The 25182-nt window shown below is 32.0% G+C and overlaps 1 protein-coding gene across 1 annotated transcript in view; it reads right to left on the bottom strand.

The window, feature by feature from the left end:
- Positions 1 to 23263, bottom strand: part of NAV3 (neuron navigator 3) — a 426206-nt gene extending 402943 nt beyond the window's left edge. Inside the window, exons 1-3 of the mRNA XM_051962478.1 lie at positions 23237 to 23263; positions 21648 to 21765; positions 20987 to 21039 (exon numbers count right to left, since the gene is read on the bottom strand). Of these exons, the coding sequence (XP_051818438.1) occupies positions 20987 to 21039; positions 21648 to 21765; positions 23237 to 23263 (198 nt within the window). The remainder of the gene's footprint in view (positions 1 to 20986; positions 21040 to 21647; positions 21766 to 23236) is intronic.
- Between the last annotated feature and the right edge of the window lie 1919 nt (positions 23264 to 25182).

The following is a 25182-nucleotide window of genomic DNA, read 5'->3' as shown; positions in this document are numbered from 1 at the left end:
GCATATTAGTTTCTAATGACTGCAAATTCTCTCAAACAAAGGTTAATCTTTTCAATACTGATATTTTTTGATAATGCTTATTCATAATCATGAAATACCCTCAAATCTCTAAATAAATAAAAGTACAGATGACACAAAAGGGAAATAGAGACATATACAATGAGTGGAAGCAGGTGACCTCAGTGAATAGGAATGAAAAGGAATAAGCATTTATTAAATATGCTAGGCACTCTACTAAATGATTTACAAATATTATCTTTTTTGATCTTCACAAAAGCCTTGATGGTTGATACTATTATTATCCTTCTATTGCACCTGAGAAAACTGAGACAGATAGTGGTCAAGTGATTTTCTCCATGTCACTTATTAAGTACTAGAGGCTGGATTTGAATTTGTTTTCCTAATTCCAGGCCAGTTCTCTAGTCACTGTACTACCTTACCATTCAATTACTAGAACAGTGTTTATTTCCTTTTTTCCCCCTGCTTCTTTTAGAAGAGTTAAACTGCTCACCAGTTTTTAGATAATTGATAGCCTTGTTTCTCAACTTCCAATTAAGATATTTGTCATCAACTATCACTTTATTAAACAGACAGAATATATTCTCCAGAAATGGGCTACTTTCTCCCATGGACCTTTGTATTTGCAATTCCGAGGTTTTTGCAATACAGTGGCAATTATATACTTCCATATAATACTGATCAATTAGATCCTTGGAATTTTGATCAATGGAATTGAAGTACTTGGAAAATGGCACTAGTGAAGGCTAAAGCCCTTTCTCTAACAATTAAAGTCTCTCTTTTTAAAAAATTCATATCCTTGTACTATTGCATTGTTTGATTATATGTGTTCTTAAAGTCAATCAGCACATAAAAAAGTCTGGAATTTGAAAAAAAACTTTAAACATTTATTCTTTTAGTTTAAAATATTGGAAATGTTTTTAGAAATAATTTTTTAAATCACAAAATCAGAAATTTAATAATTTCTAAAGGAAATAGTATCCTCATATTTAATTTCCAATAATATTATGTAAGCAATTCATTAACTGAAATTTTTAAAATTAATATAAAAACACATTCTGGAAAACATTATCCATTTCTTTCAAAACTAAATACTAAAACACGAAGCAGTAATAATTATTTTCCCCATTTTATTATTAAATAAGCAAATTCATAGAACATCTAGAAAATACATGAAAATAAATTATAAAATATAAATGTTCATGGATTTGCCATTATTACCAAAAAAATGGAATTTCTAAATACTTAGTAATAGCTAGGTATGTACATAATGCTTTAAGGTTTACAAAGTGTTTTGCAAATATAATCTCATTTCGTCCTCATAACACTAGGAAGCAACTATAATTATCTCCATTTTTCAAGTAAAGGGACTGAAGGAGGAATAGAATAAACAATTTGCTTAAGATCATAAATCTAGAAAGCATCAAAGTTCAGATGTGAACTCAGGCAATGCAGAGTTAAGTCTAGATCCAGTGCTTTATCTAAAGTACCATCTAACTGACTTTAGAACTAGCTATCTTTCCCTAAACTAGCTTCCAGTTCCAAAACAGGATTCCTTATATATATTCTGGACTCCCCAAAGCATATACTGAATGTTTAAGAGGTACTTGTTGACCTGACAACAGGATATTAAACTCCTTGAGTTCAGAAAACATGTCTTATATATCAAGATTCTATGTATTCGATCAATATCTTTGTATGTTTTGATTAATTTTTATAAGGGATTCCCAGATGGAAAACTACCTCTACCCAAGCAGGAAAGTAGGTGCTCTGAAGTTTTATTCTTAAAGAGCTATCTATAAAGCAATGAAGGATAAGTGACTTATACAGAGTCTCAGAGATAATATATCTATTGCAGTTCTGTTTCTTCACTGCTTTAAATAAAGTTCTTTATTTCTTATGCCTCTTTAAATAATATGTTACAACTCTAATTAGTATAGTTCTGTTTATATAATTAATGTGTGCTAAATGAATGAAATTATATAAAGTTTTAAAAATGAAACACAGCAGAAACAAATTATATGAAGACATTGATGGGCCATCTATTTAGAACCCATCCAGAAGATTACAATGTGATAGAATATAAAACTGTAGATTTAAAGCTAGAAAAGAAGGACTTTAGTAGCCATAAAACCAATCTCCAAATTTAACAGGCAAGGAAAATGAAGTATAGGAAACGTAAATGATTGGCTTAAAGTTATACCAGCATGAAGTAATAGAAGCATAGTCTAAAGACATTTGCCATGCTTTCAAATTCCGAGATCCTACAAATACTGAGGAGTGCTTTGAAGCTAAATCCAAGAAATTTTGGCTAAAGTATTAGCTGAGTTAATAGATTATACAGAAGTACCTGTTCTAAGGTCAACTCATAGGTAGTAAATACATCCTGCAGACTCCAGGATCAAATGAAAAATGTTCTGCTTAATATTCAATCCTTTCACAGCTAGGTCTCTCTTACTTTCCAGTCTTAAACTTTACGCGCTGACAAAATGATACTCCTGGAACTACTGGCCACAAACAAGACACTCTATCCCTCAGCTCTGGGTATTTTCTCTTATTTTCCCTCATGCTTGTTGAATGAATGATTGAATGATCCACAATTACTTATGATCTCTGGGGTGAAATAAAACAAATCTAATTTCTCTTCTATTAAAGACAAATTTATTCCTTTCTTAAGTTAACTTTTATCAGACCAAGTAACTCAAACTCTTTTAATCCATGTTTATATTATCAGATTTTTGATTCAAAAATGGATCTCAGATACCATCTATACAACTTTCAGTTTATGATTGAAGAACTGAGAACCAAAAGGTTAAATGACTTATCCAAAGTCACACAGCTCATAAACATCTAAAATAAAATGGCCTCCATTCTAGCACTCCATCTATTACACATACATCATATTCTCTGGCATTCTCACAATTTTAGTTGCCCTCCTTTGGTTTTGCTCTAGTTTATCAATATCTTCCCAAAAATGTGCCATGAAAAATTCAACATAAGTTTCAATTCCTATTTCTGTTTGTTTTTTAATATCATTCAACTACATAGGAGATCTCTCACAATCCAAGTCCTACCTAATCTTCAAAAATCAAATGAAGTTCCATTTTCCCCTGGATTATTTCTCAGGCATTCTTGCATTTATTACCTCTTCCTTCTTTGATAATATTCACTTAGCTTAACAATTGCAAATATAACACTTTTTGGTTGGCCTTGATGTTGAAAATTTCCATGGATTAAAAAAAAAAAGAAAAAAATAGATTTTAGGTGACAGTAAAATTTTAAATACAAAAGGATAAATTTTTAAGAATAGAACATACAAGAAATAAAATTTAATATACATAAGCACAAAGTCAAAGTGTAAGCTGTCACAATAAGTGATTAAAATATACTTCCTATTTACTCAGTATTTACTTCCTGAGTAAATACAAGAAACAGAAGAAAATACAAGAAATACAAGAAATATTGCAGGGAATTGATATTATGCTACAAGTATGTTATACTTGTGCATATTCTTTTTAACATAGTGGATCAAGTCGTAATTGATGGCTTCTGGAAAAGAAGAAGGGAAAATAAAACAATAAAGCACTAATGTTATACTATCATGATATGTTCATGATGCTTATCTCCCTTTCCCAAGGAGATAGAAGTACTTCAGCAATCTATTTCAGAGTCTACTGAACAAATGAAACACAGTTAGAGAATTACTAGAGCAGCATATACCATCATAATGATTTACACTCAGGAACAAAACTGGCTCATTCAAGCAAACTATCTGGCTGTAATTGAAAGTGCATCAGACCATGAAATCAATAAAGCCAAAGCCCTGTTCCTATTCCCTTCCCCCTACTTTGTTGATCCAAAGAGTAGATCTATATTTTCACAACAGGCCATCATGTTTGTTGACTAAAAGACATTAGCAACAGATAGTATTAATGATTTGATTGTTCATTGGGACATGACATTGAGAGCTTGAAGAGGAATGGGAGAAACAGTGAAAATGAAGTCACAATTATAATTTGCCTCATGCTCCAGTTTTCATTATACTGGTGTTGGATTTAGTGCAGGTAACCAATCAACTTTATTTCTATTGTAGCTCAAAATTCACAAAGTCAAATGATACATCAGCTTCATCCTTTATTATTAATTGAGGTCACCAGGTGTGTGTAATAATGGCTAGCTTCTCATTGTTATAGTATCTCTTTTTTTGGTGCTTACATAAAGAATAAATTGGACAATACATACTTCTTAGTAAAAGTAGCCAATATGTTGAAATATTTTGATATTATATGCAAAAGTCCATGCTCATTTTACTCTGCTTTAGAAGAGCTTCAGGTGCCTTCTCATAGTTCTTGACCAAATTCAGGACAACTGGTGAGAACCCTAGATGCAGTGAATAATCTCAACAGCTTGAATATCTGATCAAGTGCTAAGAGCTCCAGTGCATCTGCTTCAGCTGCCTTTGTGGCTTGTTGGAAGAAATTATTCCTATCTTATCATACCATTATGGGAAATCTCGTGTGACAATTGGGGTGAATATTAAGTCATACACAAGTTGAAGCCTGTCAATTACCCTCAATTTGATTTAATTCATCTGCCCAAGATGATTTCCAGATATGTGGACACTGTATTACAGATTTATAGAGCCACAGGAGAGAGTTGGGTGAAAGTGGAAGCCAAAGTTGGATGAATTGCCCTGAAAAAAGGTCCTGCCAAGCCATTAAAGCAGAGAAGATTGTCTTCCATGAATAGTTCCTACATAAAATCACAGCTCTAAATTTTGTTTGGTCCTGTCTCAGGAACTTTCTAGGTATAATTTTCCATAATTATACTTATCAGCCTCAGTTTTTCTCCATCTGTAAAATTATGGCTTAAAAAACAAAAACTTCCTAGGGTTGTTAGGATCAAATGAGATTATCTATATTTATAGCTGAAACTTTATCCTTGGGTACACATACACACACATACACACACATGCAAACACACACACATACTTAAGTAGTGAATCACATTCAAGAGCTACATAAATGATATTATTGTTACTAATTTTCAAAAGATTATTATAGAAAAAGGCATAAAATGGTGAATTATTTTTTTTACAAAAATACAGAAAACTTATTGTGATTACATATAAACACAACCTTCATTGATATATAGTGAAAAAAAGACCACTGGCAATATAGAGTAAAAAGCCTTGGCTAAGTGAAATACTAAGAGAACTGGTTACCTAAAGAGCTTTTTTTTTTTTTTTTTTTTTTTGCTTCAACTCAAAGGTCCTTGAGAAATTTTATAAAATAAAATTTATCTGCCTTATTAAATATTTTAAACTGAATATATATTTCATTCTTTCTTGATAAATGAGGTGTTATAAAGAGTACATTAATATCTACATTCTGAGTTCTAATGATAATAGTACAATAATGTACTCCAAAACTATTTGAGAGATGAGATCCCAGTTCATGCTTCAAAACTTAGATTTTGTTTTATTGTTGTAATTATTTTTAAACAAATTTTGTGTACTTTGTTTTCTTCTGAAACATTAGGAAAACAATCCCAAATGGCAGCCAAAACAAACAAACAAACAAAAAAAAGCTAAAAGAGTTCTTAGGATAAATTACAAAAGACATCATGCCTAGAACATGAGAGATGGTCATCATGCTATATTCTACCCTAGACAAAAATCGATCTGGATAATTTATTCAGTTCTCAGTATTATATTTTAGGAAAGGTATTGGTAACCTGGAGAATGTCCAGAAAAGAAAGACTAGGGTGGTGAAGGGTCTCAAAACAATGGCTTATGAAGATCATTGGAAAGAAATGGAGGTATCTAACATAGAGAAGAGAGGATTTAATGGTGACATGAATATCTTCAATTATTTTCAGGGAAGTGACATTAGATTTAGGATACTACGTGTTTTTAAAGTTTGATCAAATCACTCACATATTATGGGCATCAGATTTCTCATCTATAAGACGAGGAGATTGATCCAAAGTATTTCTAATTTCTCTTCCCAGATCTATACTTCTATGATACTATAAAATTGAAAGTTTTCGTCTTGGACCCATGGGAAAGAAATAAAAAGAAAGTAAGTTGAAGTAACATAATAGCACTTTTTGGTTTATGTAAAGAAAAAAACATTTAATTATTTTAGAGCAATACAAAAGGGAAAGGGTTGCTTATGAACGTATGAGGCTCGCCTTTACTACAGGTTCTTCAATCAAAAACAAAGAATTCTTGGTCAAGCAATAACTGAAGGGGAAATGACATGTTAACTCCCCTTTGATTCTGGGACTCTATGACTTATTAACTTCATTTATTTATTTTTGATGAGGCAATTGGGATTAAGTGATTTGCCCAACTTAACAGACAGGAAATGATAAGTATCTGAGTCCAGATTTGAACTCAGGTCCTCCTGACTTCTGGACTGGTGCTCTATCCACTACATCAACTTATTAACTTTAAATAAAACATTATTACTTTTAACTAAAAGACTAAAAACTATAATTAATTCTAATCTTCCTACTTGATGAAGTAATCCTCATCAAATTTCATGTTTCATGTAGTTGAGTATAAAAGGAAAATACTTATGAATTCTTAAAACTATGAAAATTACTTTAAATTACTAATGCTTATTTTTTTTTTTAACTCTGAAACCTGAGAACAATGTACTTCTTGACACCACATAAAAATATGCTGGTTATATGCATAAGGCAGTTTTATAAAAACTGAATTTATTTAACTGAAATCTGATTTTATTATGTACAATTCTATGAATATTAAGTGCTGTTCTATGTTAGGGACTGAGAATACAAAGACAAAAATTAATTCATTTCTCTATGTCCCTCTAGGCAGTTAGGTGGCACAGTGCCAGGCTTAGTGTCAAAAAGCCTGGAAATCAAATCTGGTCTCAAATCTTTACTGTGCTCTTTGACTTTGACAAGGTCATTTAATTTTGTTTGTTTCAGTTTCCTTATCTATTAAATATGATGGAGAAGGAAATGGTAAGCCACTCTAGTATTTTTGTCAAGAAAACCCCAAATGAAGTCATAAAGAGTTTGACATGATTGAAAGGACTAAACAATATAGTCCTACATACAGGGAGTTTTGTGTATGTATGTGGATATGTGTGTGTGATATGCATATACACACATATACATATGTGTACACACATACATATATGTAAACATGCAATGTATACAAAGTAAATGTGTTATATACACATATACTTTATTTATTTTATTTATTATAGTATATTATTTATTTATTATACATATTTATTATATATTATATATTTATTATGTGTTTATTTATTATTTATTCATTATATTTATAATTTTTATTTATCATATATTTTATTATATTTATTTATTATTTATTATATATTTATCATGCATGATTATTTATTATGCATGCTTATTATTTATTAGTTTATATGTTTATTGTTTATTATACATAATTTTTTATTTATTGTTATATATTTTTATATAATTATAAATATCAATGATAGATAATATAAACAATTAAATTATTCTATATCATTAATATACTTGATGGGTAATGAGGTATTAACAACAATGTAAGTCAGAAAATGCCTCATGTAGGCAAAAGGGAAGACTGAAAGGCAAGACAGAAGGCTAGGAAACAAACATTTATTAACCATCTACTATATGCCAGGTACTGTGCCAGGTTCTTTAAATTATTATTTTATTTGGTACCCTCAGAGAGATACCATAATTATTATGCCATTTTAGAGCTGAAGAAAATAAGACTAAGAGAAATTTACTGACTTGCCCATGAACACACAGCAAGTGTATTTCTGAGGTAAGATTTCTGGACTCCAGACCCAGTGCTATATATCCTGAGTCCACCCTTTTACCTGGGAGGTGATACCCAGTTGAACTTTGAAAAAAGTAATGGATTTTAAAGAGGAAGCAGTAAAAAAGGAAAAATTCCATGCAAAGGGAAATATAGTGGAGAAAGAAATTTGGGGATATCCAATAACTTGTATGGCTGGAATGTAAATTGTGTGATGAGTAATGTGCAATCATTTGTTGTGAAAAGTCTAATGGATTTCAAATAGCTGATTTTTTTTTTTCCTGTCCAGCCAATTCTTCTGTCTTTCTCTTTCTCACACCCTCATATTCTTAGAAAATAATGGCTAGAACATTCAAAAGCATTTAAGTTAAAAGTTTTCCACTTGTCAGTTTATGTTTAAATCAGTCTTATTTCCCAGAATTCAAATTTCTATTAGAATTGGATTGTACTTTCCCTAGTATTTAAAATAACATCAACAATCTTTTTATTGTACTCTTTTCTACATTAAACTGAGAATGAAGGAAATTTGAGTGAGGTGGAAGAGAAAGACATTTGTATTTCCTAAGAAGGCTGGATAGGGTGGTAAGATAGGGGACAAAAAGAAAATCCAAAAGAAAATATTGCAAATTCTTTCATTGGCTAAGATTGTAGTCATGTTTCACTAAGCATCTACTACTAATTATGATGAACATCAAGAGGACATTAAAATGCAAAATACAATTAAGTAATGACCACTTCTGGGGAAATTTATTAGAAAAAATCACTCTATCTGCCAATTCTTATCATTAAAAATGCTTATTTTTATAGCAATGTTAACTATATACTCGGTGTGTGTGTGTATGTGTGTGTGTGTGTGTGTGTGTGTGTGTGTGTGTGTGTGTATGTGTTCCTTTGAGGGAGAGAAGAACTTAAATGGGGTAGCTATTCACACCAAAATAACCTTAGAAAATATCTAGCCAAACATTTCTTCCCATATCATCCCTGAAAAGATGAGAAGGAAGCCGAGTCTTGTGAAGCAGAGTTGATCATAAACATATTCCTCCCAAGTAGCATAACAGAAATAAGAACTAGTCTAACTTTCCTGGCTCCCAATTCAGTATTCTTAATTTTCTCTTTTGAAAAAGAAAATTTCAACCAGAAGAAATTGACATAAAAGCGTAACAAAAGAAAAAATCAAAGTAGCACAGCAGATAAAATATAAATATAAAACACAAAAATTAATATTGAACCAGGAATCAGAAAGATTTGTGTTCTTATTTGGCCTCACATATTTTACTTCCTTATTTTTCTCCTATATTAAATGTGAATTATTATAGCATCAAAATCTTATGAAATTTTAGAGCATTGTGTAAATGGTAGCTATTTTTATCATGATTATTATTTATAAAAATTGCTATAAAAATCTAGTGGAGAGAATGTTTGAAAAGAGATTGAAATGAACTCAAAATATTTGAATGTCATAAAATAGCAAGAAAAATATATACTAGAATATTTTTAGATGCTATATATGATTACAACACGAAAATTGGATTGAAAGGATATGGATTTAAATGCTTGCTTTTCTGCTGCCCATGTGAATTTGACCAAGTTACTTAATCTCACTATGTCTCTGTTTTCTCGACTATAAAATATTGGGGTGTTACTAGATAATCTCTAGAATTACCTGGATATTTAAAGCTATCAAATTTCATTAAAAATACACAATTCAGGTAAACAGACCCTACCATGTTCTTTATACTGGATGGATATCAAGAATGCAGGAAAACCCAGGAAAACTTACATGAACTGATGAAGAGTGAAGTAAGAAGCAAGATAACACATACACAACGACTACAACAATGTATAGAAAACAACTGTAAAACTTGAATAATATGTAATTAATTACAGTGATGGTTAACATGGTGTTTTAAGGTTTACAAAAATACTTACCTATATTTTATTTGATAATTAATGTGAAAATATCTATTAAGCACCAACTATGAGCCAGGCACTAATTGAGACATTAGGTATATTTAGGAAAAATAAGAGTCCAGTTTTCAAGAAGCTCACTTAAAATAACATATGAAGCAATGAACAGTGCTCCATTCTTTATAAAATTGTAATGACAGTATTGTTTGATGGGCTGATAGTTTTGCTTTCTCCTCTGTTCTCAGATAATATCTGAATAAGGGAGGATGGTTGAAAATATTCATATGTGACAATTACATTAAAACAAATAATTCTATAAAACTAAAAGAGACTTTGATCCAATCTTTACATTACTATTATGTTCATTCTAATTATAAACTCAATTGTGAAAATCAAAAGGATATTTCTATGCTTTGGAAAAAAGTTCCTTAACAAGATTAATTTAAGATCTCTAGGGCAAGCCCGAATAAAAAAGTATTTAGAAGACCAAAGGAATTAGGAAGTTAAAAAAAAACAAAAAAAAACAAAAAAAAAAAAAAACAACTCACAGTATTCCTTTGGTGATTAAATCTATTTTTGTTTTAAAGCTTGTGTCTCTCAAATTCAAAAGGGTGACTAGCACTAGAAATAGTAGAATAAATATGTCAGTGGTTTCTGTTTTCAATTTCATCTATGCCACCAAAGCCTATTGGCACAATGATAAAGCATGTCATTCCATAGATTTAGCAAAACTTTAAAAATAATTTAGAATTTTATCACTTCAAAGACATGGATGCCTTCTTGTCTATCTTTGTATCTCTATAATCTCAAAGGCAGCAAAGACAAATGGAAAATGAGCTCCCCTTGGAGCAAGGCTGACTTGAGTTACAGCCTTATCTCTGATACCAGGTACTGTGACCCTGAATAATACCTGTAATTCTCAAGGATCTAAGCAATTCTCCAGTATTGAAAGCTGCAAAGATAAGACTTAGGAAGAAATAGTAGAAATATAGTAGAAATAGTAGAAATTCGCTTAGTAGAGAAAGTTGCTTAGTAGAAACTCTTTGCAATCACAGATCCATTCCTACTAGATATCCAATACTTAGTACAATGCCTTCAATTTAAAGAGCACTTAATACATACTTGTTGATCTGAAATGAGTTATTGCCTCATTAAGAACTAGATCTTGTGAGTGAACAGGGAGGGAGGGAGAAGGATAACAGTATGACTAATTAAGAAGATCAACAGTTACAAGCAGTGGCCTGATGAATCTAATCTTTAAAAGATAATAAACTATCTATAAATACCTGGACTGTGACAGGCCCAATACTAGTGAGTACAGATGGACTCCAGATACTTGAGAAATCCAGTAACTAATTGGGAAACCCTACTACAACCGGACATAGAATATAATTACTGAAAATTTCAGGAATAAAGTGGGTAGAAGATTCAGTTCCAGTGAAAGCATAGCCTGATGGATAGAGTTATGGACTTGAAGTCATGAAGACCTGGGTCCCAGTGTCATTAATTGTGGGAGAAGACATTTAACCAATATGATTCAGGCAACACTAAAATTTATCTGCTAAGTATTCAATGGATGATGATCTGCATTTGTGAAAAGAGATCTGCAGAAGTAAGAGATCCTATATTTATTCATTTAAATAACTACATGGGTCATCATTTTGTATTGTACAGTAATATAATAAAGTCTAATATTTGCATCAAATAGTTCATAACTATTTGTTTAGAGCCAATATAGATAGTATGGGGGGAAAAAAACAGGAGGTTGAAAGCTTGAATTTGAATCTTTGCTCCTGCCTCTTTCTCTAAACTCATCAAATTGTACAAGGGATAGAATACTGATAGCTTGAAATCAGGAATATTTAACTCTATAAGTTCAAATCCAGCACTTATTAATTTATTAACTGTGTGACTGTGGACATGTCATTTAACCCTGTTTGCCTCAGTTTTTTTCAACTGTAAAATGAGTTGGAGAAAAAAATGCCGTATCTTTACCAAGAAAACCTCAAATGAGTTCAAGAACTATCATAAACAACTCAAATAACTAAACAATTCAGTGGAAAGAACAATGAGTTTGGAGTTAGGAAGACCTGATTTTAAATCTTTCCTCAGTCATTTATTAGTAGTATCACCTTAGCTTTTATTTGCATCAGTTTCTTCAAGGATATGATCTCTGTGAAGCATTCAGTGCTTCCCTTCTAATCTTGTTTGCATTAGTTTTGTTTGCACAAAAGCTTTATAACTTGATATAATCAAATTTTTCTATTTTCTTATCAATAATGATCTCTAGTTCTTCTTTGGTCACAAATTCCTTCCTCCTCCACAAATCTAAGAGGTAAACTATCCTATGTTCTTCTAATTTATTTATAATCTCATTCTTTATGCCAAAATCATGAACTCATTTTGATCTTACCTTGGTGTATAGTGTTAAGTGTGGATCCATGCCTAGTTTCTGCCACACTAATTTCCAATTTTCCCAGCAGTTTTTGTCAAATAGTGAATTCTTATCCTAAAAGTTGTGGTCTTTCGGTTTGTCAAACACTACATTGCTATAGTTATTTACTATTTTGTCCTGTGAACCTAACCTATTCCGCTGATCAACTAGTCTATTCCTTAGCCAATACCAAATGGTTTTGGTGACCGCTGCTTTATTATATAGTTTTAGATCTGGTACAGCTAGGCCACCTTCATTTGAGGTTTTTTTTTTTTTTTTTATTTAGTTCCCTTGAAATTCTTGACCTTTAGTTCTTCCATATGAATTTTGTTGTTATTTTTTCTAGGTCATTAAATAGTTTCTTGGGAGTCTGATTGGTATAGCACTAAATAAATAAATTAATTTAGGTAGTATTGTCATCTTTATTATATTTGCTTGGCCTATTCAAGAATACTTAATATTTTTCCAATTATTTAAATCTGACTTTATTGGTATGGAAAGTGTTTTATAGTTTTCCTCATAGTTTCTGACTTTCCTTTGGCAGATAGATTCCCAAATATTTTATATTATCTGCAGTTATTTTAAATGGAATTTCTCTTTATAACTCTTGCTGTTGGATTTTGTTAGCAATGTATAAAAATGCTGAGGATTTATGTGGATTTATTTTGTATCCTGCAACTTTGCTAAAGTTGTGAATTATTTCTAATAGTTTTTTTAGTAGGATCTCTGGGATTTCCTAAATATACCGTCATATCATCTGCAAAGAGTGATAATTTGGTTTCCTTTTAATCTCTTTTTCATCTCTTATTGCTGAAGCTAGCTTTTCTAGCACAATATTGAATAGTAATGTTGATAGTGGGGAACATTTTTTCACTCCTGATTTTACTGGCAATGGTTCCAGTTTATCCCCATTACATATGATGCTTACTGATGTTTTTAAATAGATGCTACTGACTATTTTAAATAAAAGTCCATTGTTTTTAATAGGAAGGGTTGTTGAATTTTATCAAATGCTTTTTTGGCATCTATTGAGATGATCATATGATTTTTATTAATTTCATTATTGATATAGTCAATTATATTAAAAGTTTTTCTAATATTGAACTAGCCCTGAATAACTGGTACAAATCCTACTTGGTCATGGTGTATTATCCTGGAGATGAAATTCTGTAACCTTGTTGCTAGTATTTTATTTAAGATTTTTGCATCAATGTTCATAGGGAGATTGGTCTATAATTTTCTTTCTCTGTTTCTGTTCTACCTAGTTTAGGTATTAGTACCATGTCTGTGTCATAAAAGGAATTTGGTAGGACTCCTTCAATCCCTATTTTTTCAAATAGTTTATATAGCATTGGAGTTAATTGTTCTTTAAATGTTTGGAAGAATTCACATGTAAATCCATCTGGTCCTGGGGATTTTTTCTTAAGGAGTTGATTAATAGCTTGTTCTATTTCTTTTTGTAAAATGGGTCTGTTTAACCAATTTACTTCTTCCTCTGTTGATCTGGGCAAGCTATATTTTTGAAAGTATTCATCTATTTCATTTAAATTATCAAATTTATTGGCATAAAGTTGGGCAAAGCAACTCCTAATTATTGCTCTAATTTGCTCTTCATTAGTGGCAAGTTCTCCCTTTTCATTTCTAAGACTAACAATTTGATTTTCTTCTTTCCTTTTTCTAATCAAACTTACCAAGGATTTATCTATTTTGTTGGTTTTTTTCATAGAACTATTAGTTTGATTTATTAATTCAATAGTTTTTTTTTACTTCAATTTTATTAATCTCTCCTTTTATTTTTAGACTGGGGGTTTTTAATTTGCTCTTTTTCTAGCTTTTTTAGTTGCAAGCCTAATTCATTGATTTTCTCTTTCTCTATTTTATGCAAGTAGGCTTCTAGAAATATAAAATTTCTCCCTATTACTGCTTTGGCTGCATCCCACACATTTTGGTATGTTGTCTCATTATTGTCATTCCCTTGGATAGAAATTATTTAATTTTATCTATAATTTGCTGTTTCACCCATTCATTCTTTAAGATGAGATTATTTAGTTCCCAAATACTTTTTAGTCTATTTCCCCCTGGCTTTTTATTGAATATAATTTTTATTGCATTGTGATCTCAAAAGGATTCATTTACTATTTCTGCCTTTCTGCATTTGAATTTAAGGTCTTTATGTCCTAATATATGGTCAATTTTGTATAGCTTCCATGATCTGCTGAGAAGAAAGTGTTCTCCTTTCTTTCTCCATTTAGTTTTCTCCAAAGATATATCATACTTAACTTTTCTAGTGTTCTATTTACCTCTTTAACTTCTTTCTTATATATTTTGTGGTTTGATTTATCTAGTTCTGAGAATGCAAGGTTGAAATATCCCACTATTATAGTTTTGCTGTGTATTTCTTCTTGCAGCTTTCTTAACTTCTTTAAGAATTTAGATGCTACACCACTTGGTGCATATATGTTTAATATTGCTTCATTTTTCTATGCTACCCTTTAGTAAGATATAGTGCCTTTCCTTATCTCTTTTAATTAGATCAATGGTTTGCTTTTTCTTGATCTGAGATCAGGATGGCTACACCTGCTTTTTTGGCTTTACCTGAAGCATAGTAGATTCTACTCCAGCTTTTTACCTTTACTCTGTATGCCACCCTGCTTCAAGTGTGTTTCCTGTTAACAACATATTGTAGGAGTCTGACTTTTAATCCAGTCTGCTATCCATCTCTGTTTTATGGAGAGTTTACCCCATTCACATTTATGTTTAAAGTTACTAATTCTGTATTTCCTGCCATCTTGTTAACCCCAGATTATGCTTTTCTCTTTCCTTTCCCCTTTACCCCACCTCCCCAGTATTCAACTTGTGAGCATGGCTTGCCTCATGCAGCCCTCCCTCTTTAGGATCCCTTCCTCCCCATTAAGAGTCCCTCTCCTTTCCTTAAACCTTTCCTTTACAGTTTCTGTATTCCCTTCTATTTACCTTATTCCTTCTCTTTTCGCTTGAATTGCACATTTTTAACCTATTTTGGATTACTTGCTGTCTAAGGGAGGAGGGAGATAGAGATCAAGGGAGAAACATTTGGAAAATAAGATTTTGCAAATGTGAATGTTAAAAATTATTTTTGTATATATGTTGAAAAATAAAAATCTATTATTTTTTTTAAAAAATAAGTTAAAAAAAAGAAATGCTTGTTCTTGCCCATCTTTCCCTCCAGTCCCTTGTATGACTTTGAGTCACTCAAACACTCTTAATTTCTATTCCTTTATTAGCAAACCAGAAAAAGTCATAGTTGCCTTATCTGTAGCTCTCAATATACTCATACAATCTAAAGCACAAAAGTTTCTCCCAGAAACCAAGGCAGGTCTATGTTAGCATCAGAGGATCATAGATTTAGGGGTGAAAGCGACCTCAAAAGTATTCTCTATATTTTACAAATCAAAATATTGAGTCAGAGAAATTAAGTGATTTAATGACAATCACATAAAGCATTATGTCCTGGAAGTTGTGATGTGAATCCAGAAAAACTGGGGTGCTCTGACTCCAATGTTTTCCATTGTACAAGGTAGTCATTATGTACATTGAATCTAGGCATATCTCAATGTTCAGTATCATGGTTACACTTCTTTATTTCAAGAAAGAAGTTCTCACAACAAGCTACTTTTAGATTCAGCTGAGATATATACACTGTTGTAAAAATGAGAGCCTAACATGCTTTGTTAGGCTTTGTTAAACTTTGTTAAACATAGAGCTTAACACAAAAGAGTTCATTAGGACAACACCTGTTGATTAGGGCATTCAGGGAAAACATTTCTAGGTGGGTGGTAACAGAATTAAACACGTATGTATGTATGTATGTATGTATGTCTTAGACCACAGTTTTATTGAGCTTATTCTAAGAAACCAAATAGTCCACTCTAAATACCAGGAATGTACAGAATGTCCATTAGATTAAAAATAGCCAAAAAAAAAAAAAAAGCATGCTTTTGACTTGAAACACAAAGGCTCAAGTGTAGGTTTGCCAGACAAAAATGAGAGACATGCAGGGGGACCCTTTTTTTTTTTTTTAAACTAATTTCCCATTTTTAAAAAGAGGCTGTTCAAGTTAAAGACAGCCCCAGATGTTTACTCTTAGAGCATATAAGAGACTGAGAATTTGATACATTCCAAGCATTCATGAACTAGGAATTTCATCATGTACTATAGCAAAACTTCTGGAAAACTGGCTTCTAGGGATGGTTTGATAATCACCAATATACTAATATCTCCAGTTACAGTTTTTAGTTTTTTAAGACTTTTTCTTTATTGTATGATATTTAGGAATGAGATATAGAGGAAAAAGTGAGAGATAAGTTTTCAATCTCTTTTTTTCCCCATTATAATAAAATACCAATGAGAAAATTCATTAGACCAAAGTAGCTCAGTACCTGACCTGCTGAGTTGTCTAAGGTACTGAGCAGTTAAGCAATAGGCCCAAGATCAGAAAGGCCGTTTATAACGAGAAATAGTACTTATATTTAGGTTTTCCTAACTTGGAGATCAGGCATCTATGCACTATGCTATCCTATATTACAGTGTCTTTCAAAGAATGAATACTTTTATTTATTTTTTAAGAATCTTCATTGCTGAGATATTTTAGAATGGGGGTATCTCTGACATTCTTAGGAAAAAAGAATTTTAAAAATTGTTCTATTCCCTACTCCCCCACTTCTAATCATTGCCTCCTTTAAGGATCAGCTTCTTGTTATTCAGTCATTTATTCAGTTGTATCTGACTGTTCATAATGGCATTTGGGGATTTTCTTGGCAAAGATATTTGTATGGTTTGCCATTTCTTTTTCCAGCTCAATTTTCAGATTATGAAATTAAGGCAAAGTTCAAGGACTTGCCTCAAGTCAACTAGATAGTGTGTTAGACAAGATTTGAACTCAGGAAGCTGAGTCTTCAGGATTCCAGATCTAGGATCTGTTCCATCTACCTGCAGGAGTAAGATGAGATTCTACCAGTTTCTTTTTTTTTTAATTTTAATTTTGAAAGAAAACATACTATACTGTAGCATACTATAATAAAAAAGATGATTGCACATGAAACTGAAAATTTACTATACACAGCTTACTATTACTTTCTTCTATCTTTGTAATCCACTCATGTGGTAGCTTACATTTAAACAATGCTTCACAACTATGAAAGGCTTACTTAGTATTTCACTACAATAACAACTAAAGTCCTCCTGGAATATGCAGGACTTCCTGTATAGGAAACCTGTAAATGATGAGTGTTGTCCAGCAAATATGCACAATATGCCAACTTTTCAATGTTGCCTAATAGAAAGACTATGCTGAGTCACAAGTGCAAATACAGATAAGGATTATCTTTAATGTCTAATTTGCTTTCATACTTTTGTTTCTGGGCTTTTAAGCAGATATTCCAGTTTTTTAAACTAATTTTTCATTATATGGAATAAAACAAAAAATTTTCATAATAAAAAGAATAAGTGCATTGAAATTGCAAATCTACTATGTATAATATTCCTTTTAAATATATAACAAAGTTCAAGTTTTTCCCATTTTTGTCTTCTTTCTTTCCTCTTGCCTACCATTAGATAGCCACCATTAGACACAAACACGTGCGTGTGTGTATGTATGTGTGTAAAATTGTTCTATACATACGTCTATTTATCAGCTCTATCTCTGGGTACATGGAATTTTTTCCCCAATATTCAGAAGAAGCATTCATACATAGCCATTTAAAAGGGATAATATATAATTAGAATTGATATTTAAAATAATGATGAAGCAGCAGGGCAAAAGGAGTAAAAAACTTGATTGTCAGAAAAACCTGATTTCAGGTTTTGCCTCAGACCTAATCTGAGGATTCCTTATTCTAAGAAATCGCAAGTCCACTATATAAAATAACAGAAACATTCATTGCATACATACTAATTTTATAGCTTGGAATTTAGCAACAGAACCATGCTCTCCAGAACTTTCATCTTGTGCATCCTTACATATCATACAATACAAAGATGGTCCTTGCCTATAATTCAGAAAGGATTTCATATGTTAGTAATTGTAATGTCAATCAGTTGACCTTATTAAGATTCCCTAACTGAATCCTATATTTTTTCTGAGTTTGTGGTGTTGTGATATGCTTACTCTTTAATATAATTTTAACTTATAAGGAGGAAGAAATGATACAAACAAGGGGAATACAATTCTTTCACATGTTCTTCTATAACTCATCACAGTAATGGCAGAGGTAATTTTAGATTAAAGTTGCTAAACAGATTTTATGAATTAGGTCCAATAAAAATTTCACTCAAACCTAATTAGTTTATATTAATTATTATATATATAATTAGTTTAGTATAAAAATTAGTTTATAATCCTGCTTTAACTGAGAAAGCTACAATTCTTGTTTTGAAGAATATCAGTTTCAAAAATAAGTTCACTCTTTTGAAAATTCCAAAGACAAATGTGTAAACTTTTGAGGTGTGGAAGTTTTAGTTCAGCATTTAATGGGCTGATTATTCATAATTATTCATAATTCAAAATTCACAATAATAAACCTTACCATTTATATAGCATTTATGTTGTACCAGGCATCAAACTAAACAGTTTACAATTCATATCTCATGGGGAATGGGTATTATTATCATCTTCACATTAAAGATGAAGAAACTGAAGCAAACAAATTAAGTATTTTGCCAAGGGTCATAGAGTATACAATTGTTTGAGTCCAGATTTCAATTTGAGTTTTCCTGCCTACAGGCTGCTGCACAATCTCCTGCATACTATTTTATCAAACTCAAATAAGTACACTATCAGAATCCTTAAGAGATTCCCAAAACACCAATTTTTAAAAATGTTGAAATTAAACTAGTAACCACAATATCTCTGTTTCTAAGAAAGGTGTTGTTTTCAATATATACTGGATTTAGGGTCAAAAATCTTGGGATCTGGCTTGGCTTGCTATTATATCCCCAAGTTTGCAGGTCTTGAGGTTTGTAAGCAGAGGACCTGAGTTTGGATTATATCTAAGGCACTTCCTATCTTTAAGTCGCTTAATTTCTTTGGGATTCAATTTCCTCATATGACCTTTAACATCCATTCTTATTCTAGACTTATTATCCCAGTTTCTTTATCTGTTAAAAAATGCCAGACTAAGTTTTCCCTTGCAATTCCATCTCTGGGCACAGTGTCTTCTTCTATAAGATGATGGAACTCAGCTAAAGTTGCTTCTAACTACAATTTCATTGTCTTCATCTATAAAATAAGAGAATTGAACTAGATGATGTCTAATCTCCCTTCCATTTCTAAATCCATGATAATATGAAAATCTGATTTCAAGTTATCATATAAATTTCTGAAATGAAACTATGCAAATCATTAATTAAAAGTTCACAATCCATGAAAGTACACCCTTCAAAGTACATACTAAGTGTTTGTACAACTACAAAATAATGATTCATAAAGTTTACTTCTAAAAGCAATCTGATCAATATTGTTCCTCTATTATATAAATTATCTATAGAGCATATGTGTTCTTTACCTGAATTCTCATACTAAATATCATATGAAATCATTGGAGTATTTCACAAAAATTGATATAAAACAGCTAAATAAGAATTTTTCTGGTATAAGATGCTAAAGATTCAGAAGCACATCAATAGAAATGATTAAAAAAATCATAATAACTGATATTTACAGAGCATTTTTGCTCACAAAAATCATGTAAGATAGTGCAAGTATTGTTATCTAGATTTTAGTGATGTGGAAACTGAGGCTCAGTGAGTTTCATTTAAAAATGTCTCCCAACTCCAGGTCTACCACTCTTTCTATAATCCTTATCTGATCCAAAGAATTATTCACTTAAAAATCTTCAGTCTTTGATATTGTTGATTATTGCATCATTTATTTCATATTAAAGAGTACCCACTGTGTGCTCAATGTTATTGATGAATTCATTTAACAAGCATTTATTAAACATCTACTGTGTGTTGAGCACTGTGCTAAGTGGATTACAATGACAGCTATGGACCTAGAGGCTTTTGATGAAAAATACTATGTAGTCCACTTAATACATTTAATTTTGAGTATTCTGTATTTTTGTTTATCAGCAAAAAAAAAAAAAAAAAAAAAAAGAATGGTAGATAGCAAAAATGAGGAAGATGAGCTTATATTTTGCTTTTAGTAACACTTCATTTAAAGAGTTTCATCATTCCATCCTAGAGTTTTTGGCAAATAAATTTCATTCAACATAATTCATTAGTAAGGATGAGGGGTAGAGAGTGGGTAATAATATTTCATATACAAGATCCTTGAAGAAGTTTTTATTCATATATAACTTCCAATCATAGTTCAGAGAACTTTCAGCAGCTTTTTTTTAGTTCTATTGACAAAAATGTCAGTGTGTTTATATTTGACTTTGCCATATACACAAGTCAAAATGCTATTTATTAAAAAAAAACAAAAAAAAAAAACCACTTGGCAAATCACAGTCTTCAAACCAGTTGTACAGACAAAAAGACTCCACTTAAAATTGGGTAGGGGATTTATTAACATCAATTCTAAAGCTAAATTCAATCAGCCAGATTAATGAGCATTTAAATAAATAAAAGCTAGTAACTACCACTACTATGTCCTGTGCTATGGGTTTATATTGACAGAAATCGACAGAATAGGACCTCTGACCCAGAAGTATCTAAAGTAGAGTGGAATAAGAAATAGAGATGTTATATTCTACTTTCATCCCCAAAGTTCATCATTCTAATTCTCTGGTTACATAGAGAGGGGAAAAAGACAGAATATATTTAATCCTTACCATTTGAGATTGACTCCTGGGGCATCCATTGATATCTTCAACCTTTTCATTTGCTAAATTTGAGGATATAAATAAAAAGAGAAATAAAATAACAATGAAAAGAGCAATAAGGGAAAATGTCATACTTTAAATTTTTCAGGAGTTTTTTGTTTTGTTTTTCCTGCAAACTTCCATTTTCAAGCTTTACCCACTTGTTAGTGATAGACACTTCCCCAAATGCACAAATCATTCAAGAATAGGAGTGTGAAGAAGGGCATGCTAACTGGTGCCAAATGACTGCTGACATGAAACCCTTCACAATTGTCCATACAAGATCAGGATACAATTTCAAGGAATCCCAGAAAGTATGAGCCACTCCGGCTCACAAAATGCACACATGGGAAACATATGGTTTCACTAAGCATTCATCTCTGACAATAACAGAGGATGCAACCAAACAGTTCTAGCCATTTTGAAAGCTGGGGCTCAGTAGTCTCTTATGAATATCTTCATGTAAACAATATTTTTCCAAATTAAATTGAAGCAGAACTGTATAAAATTTGGAAACATGGCTACATTAGAATGTATTTCTGTAGGGTTCATTTCAGGGTACATTAAACATATATCACATTTCACCATGCAACAAGCTTGTTCATGCTTTCTTTCAGAGGGCAGTTCTTACCAATGCTCTGAATGATTTCTGCTAGCAGTACTCCATCTGTAATGTCCTGTTGTAAATCTTTAATCAACCGCTTGTGGCCAGATTTAACTAGGTAGTGGTTAGCCCAGTCAGTGTAAATCTGTAGAGTGAATAGGAGGGAAAAAAACAAGGATGGGGGGGTGAGGGGATGAGATACAATAAAAATTCTTACGACAAATGTTGGCTTTAAAGGGAAAACTATTCTAAATTACTTTCGAGTTTCAGAAGTCATAACTCAGAAGGAAATGGTTTGTAAAGTCATCTAAAAAAATTTCCTCTCCCCTCAAATTATCTCATTTTAACTTGGGATGATTCATTCTCTCATAATAAAGGGTCAGTCATTTTGTGACAAAGCAAAAATTCCCTTGCATTATGAATACTAAGGACAATCCTGTTACAAACCAGTCTGAATTTTGACTCTCAGTTTTCCCTGGATCTGTTCATGTAAAACACGATCCAAACACAATAATTCATATAGGAAATATAAATATGTGTTTCTTCAAGTAGTTAAATAATTCTCAAAGCACTAACTGTGCCAAGTGCTTTCCTTTTTGTGACCCTCTTACATGAGTATGTTTCTCCTAATTTCAGATAAGGAAACTGAGACTTAAAGTTCGATGATTCCCCAGGATCTAATAAATAGTAGCTAGGACTTGCCTCAGACCTTCTAATTCTATATCCAATCCTTATGCATTTGTCCCACTTCTACAGAAAGATTTCCCTCATCTTCCTGTTCAATCAGACCTTCCCCTTCAGCTATTATAAAGTATGTGTTTGTTCTATATATTATACATTGTTGACTTATTCACTTCATAGACTATAATTTTTTTCCTCAATAGTGTTTTATTTTTCTAATTACAGGTAAAATAGTTTTTAAGATTCATATTTATAAAATTTTGAATTTCAAATTTTTTTCTTCCCTCCCTCCCTTACCTCCAAGAGAATAAGCAATCTAATATAGGTTATACATGTACAATAATTTTAAACATTTCCATATTTAAACTGTAATTTCTTGAAAGTCTGGGATCCTTTCTTCTATCAAATATGTGCCTTTCTAAATAACTAGCACAGTATTCTGAATACAGTAGGCACCTACTTGATGGATACTATTTGTATACACATTTTAAAGTTCAGAACAACAGCAAAAGCAACAGAACACTTCAATGCTGTATATGTGTGTGTGAGAGTGTGTGAGGGTGTTGTATGGGTGTGTATGGGTGTGTATGGGTGTGTACTTTAGGAGGCACTATAACAATAAAGAAGAATCTCTAATGTATTCATCCTCAAGTTCTAACATTTTCATTATTCTTTATAAATGTTCTCAATATGATGGCTTATCCCTTAAACAGTCAAGGCAGCTCTGAACAAAACTATGAATATAATTCCCAACTAAATCATGCAAGTAATTAATAAGCTTCCTTGATGGTGTCTGATACTGTGGTTACTTCATTTCCCCCCAAATTCCACAGATTCATCAGCAAGAGTATAGATAGGAAGTTCATTAAAGCCCCAAACAGAAAAAAACGCGCAAACACTCAGAGTTCAGTGAACTTGACTTCCTTCTCACATACTTTCAATGGCCACTCCAGGAAATCCATCCCGAACTCTTCATTTTCTAGTATCTACCTCCAAAAACTATCTATTCACATGAATCTCTCTATCTATATATTTATACATATACATATATTTTTATATGTAAATTTAAGTAAAACTTTTTTTTCATTAAAAGACAGTCTAAATGCTACCTTCTATATAAATCTTTTCTTGAGTTCACAGCTGCTAGCATTCTTCTCCCCAAATCCACATCCAATGACCCCAAATATATTTTGTACACACCAATGAGATATTAGGTGCTTATTATATATCAGACAATAAGCTTAATATATAAAAACAAGGGCAACTGAGAAACAGGTTCTGCCTTTAAAAAGCCTCAAAGAGGGAAGGCAACACCATAGATAGCTACAAAATAGATATAAAGTAATGACTGGGAAATAAAAGGGAGCATAAAGAGACTTTAATAGCTGGGGAAACAGGAAATTCTTCATGTAAAAGATTGCACTTAATATGAATTTTAAAATTATTATTTTAATATAATAAACATTTGTCTTTTCTCCCTTTCACCTCTAAAACTAGGGGAAAAAAACCTTGTAAAATATAGTTATAATCAAGTAAAATAAGTTCCTACATTGTCCATGTCCAAAAATGTGTGCCCCATGTAGTATATTTAGGTTATCATCTACCAATAATTAACAGTTAATAATACTGACTCCTGTAATCATGGTAGGTTGTTGTCAAGGCTCTTAAATTATTTTATGGTGGCAAAATATGGGAAAATAAGAGTAAAGCACATAAACTAGGGGATGACAAAATAAATTATATGAATGGAATGGAATATAATCATGTCATGATAATTGCCAGCTGGAAGTTCAATGGATAGTGTTAGCCCTAGAAAGAGGAATGTCTGAATTCAAAATGAGTCTTGGATATTTACTAGGTATATGACTCTGGGGAAGTCTGTTTGCCTCCGTTTCCTCATTTTCATTTGAGGAAACTGCAAAATGAGGATGATAGTACCTATCTTTCAGGGTTAGTATAAAGATCAAATGAGATTTTTAAAAAGTATTTAGCAGTACCTGGCACACAGGAGGTGCGATATAAATGCTTATTACCTTGCCTTATTCCACAAGATACGTTAGAATGGAAAATTTCAGAGCAACCTAGAAAGATATGTATAAACTGGTGAAAAGCAACGTGAGCAGAGTCCAGAAATAAATCTTTACTAGGACAACATCATGGTAAAAATAACCAAATCTGAAAAGTTTAAATAAGTTTTGGAGGAAACCAATGATTCTAAGCAGTGGTAAAGAGAGTGCATTCAGACATGCAAAGATACAGTGTCAATAAAAGAGATCAATGGTTATATATGATAAACCATAAGAAAGCCAATATAATTAATGATAAATTATACGAATGGGAGTAATGTGTTATAAAAGTGAGAAAGTAGATTGGGATGAGGTTTTCAAAAGCTTTAATTAGACAATGAATTTATAGTTTTATTTTGTTTTGTTTTGTTTTTCCCATTGAAGTAATAGGGAGGGACTTCCGGTTCAGATGGCGGAGAGGAGGCTCACAGTTGCATAAGCTCCGCGCTTTCTCTCACTATCCACTTCATTACAAGCCTCTGAATCAATGCTTGACTGAAAAAAACCCACAAATAGTTACCAAGAGAAGCCATCCTTGAGATCCGCCAAGAAAGGTCTGTCTTTACTGGAGGGCTGGGGCAGTTTTAGATCGGGCGCAGGCTGAGGGCAGCGGCAGTGAGAGCACGGGAGCAGACTGGAGAGGGGGTGGGGAGTGATCGCAGCTGTCTCTGCGGGGAGAGCTTCGCTACAGGTTTGGAACCTGCAGCAAGTCAACAGCCCAGCAGAGAAGCTAAAAACACCGGGGCTGAGGAATACAACCCCAAACAGCTGGAGTCTCTCAGGACCTGGCCGCCCCCCCCTTTCCCCCCCTCAGT

This window comes from Antechinus flavipes, chromosome 5 (assembly GCF_016432865.1).
Source record: "Antechinus flavipes isolate AdamAnt ecotype Samford, QLD, Australia chromosome 5, AdamAnt_v2, whole genome shotgun sequence".
Taxonomy (NCBI): domain Eukaryota; kingdom Metazoa; phylum Chordata; class Mammalia; order Dasyuromorphia; family Dasyuridae; genus Antechinus; species Antechinus flavipes.
Note: the sequence above shows the minus strand (reverse complement) of the source record. Positions and strands in the feature narration are given on the sequence as shown.